The sequence below is a fragment of the Oryzias melastigma genome, linkage group LG20 (genome assembly GCF_002922805.2).
Source record: "Oryzias melastigma strain HK-1 linkage group LG20, ASM292280v2, whole genome shotgun sequence".
Taxonomy (NCBI): domain Eukaryota; kingdom Metazoa; phylum Chordata; class Actinopteri; order Beloniformes; family Adrianichthyidae; genus Oryzias; species Oryzias melastigma.
The window spans coordinates 17179868-17183152 of record NC_050531.1 but is presented as its reverse complement, the minus strand read 5'-3'; the positions used below and the strand labels follow the sequence as shown (position 1 = coordinate 17183152).

Below are 3285 nucleotides of genomic sequence, written 5' to 3'. Positions count from 1 at the left end.
AAAAAAGTGTGGATTTTCTTCACCTTTTAATGGACGGTGAAGTTGGTGTCAGACTTGAACTGGATCAGTGTGTCAGTCTGACAGCTGGACTCTACTCCAGGCTGCGCTGGATGCATGCAATGAAGGCTGCAGCTCCTGCAGAATTATTATTTTATTTATTTATTTTCTGCGGATTTGCATCCCATCCATCACTGAGCATCCTCATCTGAAGCCCCTTTTTGCCTTCTAAATGTGTGGGGATGTTGTAGCGGGTTGAGGAAGGATGTGATTGCATGTCAGTGGTGCACATGAGGAAAGGCAGCTGAATGGGCCTCTCGTGCTGGAAGTGTGTGTGTGTGTGTGTGTGTGTGTGTGAGGGGAAGTTGAGGCGCTTCCTTAAAAGGACTTTAAATGTGTTCAGTGAGTCATGGCGGCGTGATGAAATGACAGGGCACGTTCAGCGCTGCACAGTTTTGCAGAATGGAAGCCGTTCAATATTGTTCAACTTCCGTGTTGAAGCCTTTTAATAAAATGCCATTTTTCTTTTGCAGACATGTTTGGAGTTGGAGCGCTACCTGCAGAGCGAGCCGTACGTCTCCACGTCCGACTTAAAGTTTGACAGCCAGGAGGACCTGTGGAGTAAGCTGATCCTGGCGTGCGGCGACAAGGCCAAGGCTGAGTCCAGCCCCAAACTGGCGTCTCCCCACGAGGAGGACAATCAGGACAGCCCCATTTTGGACAGCAACAGCGTGAACTCGGACGCCAGCAGCGAGGCGTCGGACAGTTCCGAGGAGCTCTCGCCCACGCACAGCTTCGCCTCCAACCCGCTGGGCTCGGTTTTGACGGGCTCCGGACCTTTTAGCCCCTCCGTCATCAGCACGCCGCCGTCCTCCCCGGAGGCCGTCATGGGCGGCTGGGCGGCTGGCCACGGCGACCTGCACTTGCCGGTCAAAATCCGTAGCAGCGGCGGCGGGGTAGCGAAAAGCTCTGAAAAGACGGGACTCATCTGCGGGGACGCGTCCCCCGACAGCAAGAGGCGGGTACACAGGTGTCACTTCAACGGCTGCCGCAAGGTTTACACGAAGAGCTCCCACCTCAAAGCACACCAGCGCACTCATACAGGTGAGATCCAGCGGTGGAAGTGGTCATTTGTCTTGACGGATGTGGTTGTGTAACACGTTTAAAGGTCCGTGCCTCAGCTGCGAGCATTAGCTCTGCATGGCTGGATACCTAAAGTGACCTAATCTGTGTGGAATGTGACTGACTGAGCCAGCAGTGAGCGAATGAGAGGGGCGGGGGCGGGGGCACATGGGAGATAAAAGGGCTTCAAAACAGATTGGGTTTCACCATGGGAAAGGGTTGAATGGGCGGGGAGCCAGGGAGGGGGGCGCCCCGAATACTTCTTAACTTTTTTTTGCATTTTCTGCACGGCATTCCAGACATACTTAAAGAAATTTAAGCCTCAAAGTGGCCTTCGCCTACAGGTGACTTAAACTGTTTGCGTTTTCGCAGGTGAGAAGCCATACAGGTGTTCGTGGGAGGGCTGCGAGTGGCGCTTCGCCAGGAGCGATGAGCTGACCAGACACTTCAGGAAGCACACGGGGGCAAAGCCATTTAAATGCAGTCACTGTGACAGGTGAGCGGGACTCCACACTATTAAAAAAAACAAAAAAAGTGTTTCTTACAACTAACCCCGCCCCCTTTCTCTATCTTTTTCAGATGTTTCTCCAGGTCTGACCATCTGGCCCTTCACATGAAGAGGCACATCTGAAGCAGGGTCAAACCAAGCCACGCAGCAAAGGGGATTCTTTTTTCCTTTTTTTTTTCTTTTTCTAAATATGGGGAAAAAGAAAAAACTCCATTTCCCAGCTAAAGCCTCTTGGCTGAACTGTCCCAGAGCAGAGAGGCGGGAGTTTTCCAGCCAAAGCATGCCGTTTTGCACCAAACCCAGTGCCTCCGGGAGCTCTCTTTGGAGAAAAAAACAAAAAAAAAGGCGCTCTCCTGAAGGTGTTGCGATGAGAGGACAAAAATCATGGATGGGGAACGATTTTTTTTTTTTTTTTTGATAAAAAAAAAACTTGAATCACAGAAAAGACAAAAAAAAAAAAAAAAAAGGACAAGCATACAGAGCGATTGATTTGTACGTGTGGTGCATGATGTTTCGTGGACAGACGATACACTGGTACTTGGCAGACCTGTCTGACGTAAGCATGCGTGCACTGTGAATGTCTGGCTGGCACCCTTCCTTCCTATTGGTCGGATCGATGGGTGGGCGGGTGCACTGTGTGGGGCTGCTACCAATGTTGTGGACCGAGGGGGGCGCCCCCGCCAGTTTCAGTGTATGACAGGAGTTTCTCTCTGCATTTTTTTTTTTTTTTTGGTGCAGCTACTAAATGTGCAATGTGTTATGTAGCCTGGTTTGGTTCCTTTTTTATTTTATTTTTTTACAATCTACAAAGCTCATTTTGTAGTCCTCGACTGTATAAGCCGTGAGGTTTAACACAAACTATACTCTAACGTCAGTATCATAGACAGGTTAAATGCATGGTTTTTAGGGGTTTGTTCATTTCCAGTTTCCACTGTAAGCAGGACTGCAAGTAGTTTCAATAAAAAGTGCAGCTAAAATACGATCGGTTAAATGTTACAATATTGTACATAAAGCCTTCTCCTTACCCCTCCATTCTTCATCCATTTCTTTTTATTTAAAATCTTAATAATGCACTGTTAATGGTGCCTTATGCAAGTGCCCCCTGCGGTTCGTAGGGTTGTATTTTTTATTTTTTTTGCCCCAGAGGGGCGTCATTTTTCTTTTGGGAGCTGGGATCAAGGCTTAAATCCCAATTTACCTCCTATTTTTGTTTGTAATTTGACATTTAAAGACCTTTTTTTTGTCCGCCGTTTGAGCCGACCACATTCGTATTTATTACACACTGTATGTAAAGAGCACTTACATTTGTTTATTAAAGGCGAGAACTACTGTGTAGTATGTACTCCATCTTGCACAGAACAAAGGTACAAACTTTTTTGGGATCTGCTTCTTTTCTCGGTGTCTTGACCAGCATTCTCCACCCCACCGCCATCCATCACTGCGAGTGGGACTCAAGAAAAATCTAAAGATTTATTGTAATTAACAGTCTGCAGTGGGACAGGCCTCGCCTTGTACTGCCTCTCTGTAATGAATTGCTAAAGGCTTTGTTGGCGTGGAATCTGTCACAGACTGCTGACGGTGGAGCTTTCTTATTGACCTGTCTGGAGAGCGTTGTTTTAGCCAAGCTGCAACAGTATTATGGGGTTGAAAGGAGGAAG

General features: G+C 47.9%; 1 protein-coding gene across 1 annotated transcript in view; it reads left to right on the top strand.

Moving 5' to 3' along the window:
• klf6a (Kruppel-like factor 6a) overlaps positions 1 to 2659 on the top strand; it is a 3151-nt gene extending 492 nt beyond the window's left edge. Inside the window, exons 2-4 of the mRNA XM_024280464.2 lie at positions 531 to 1101; positions 1492 to 1615; positions 1699 to 2659. Coding sequence (XP_024136232.1) covers positions 531 to 1101; positions 1492 to 1615; positions 1699 to 1750 — 747 coding nt within the window. The 3' untranslated portion in view covers positions 1751 to 2659. The remainder of the gene's footprint in view (positions 1 to 530; positions 1102 to 1491; positions 1616 to 1698) is intronic.
• The last annotated feature ends 626 nt before the right edge of the window (positions 2660 to 3285 follow it).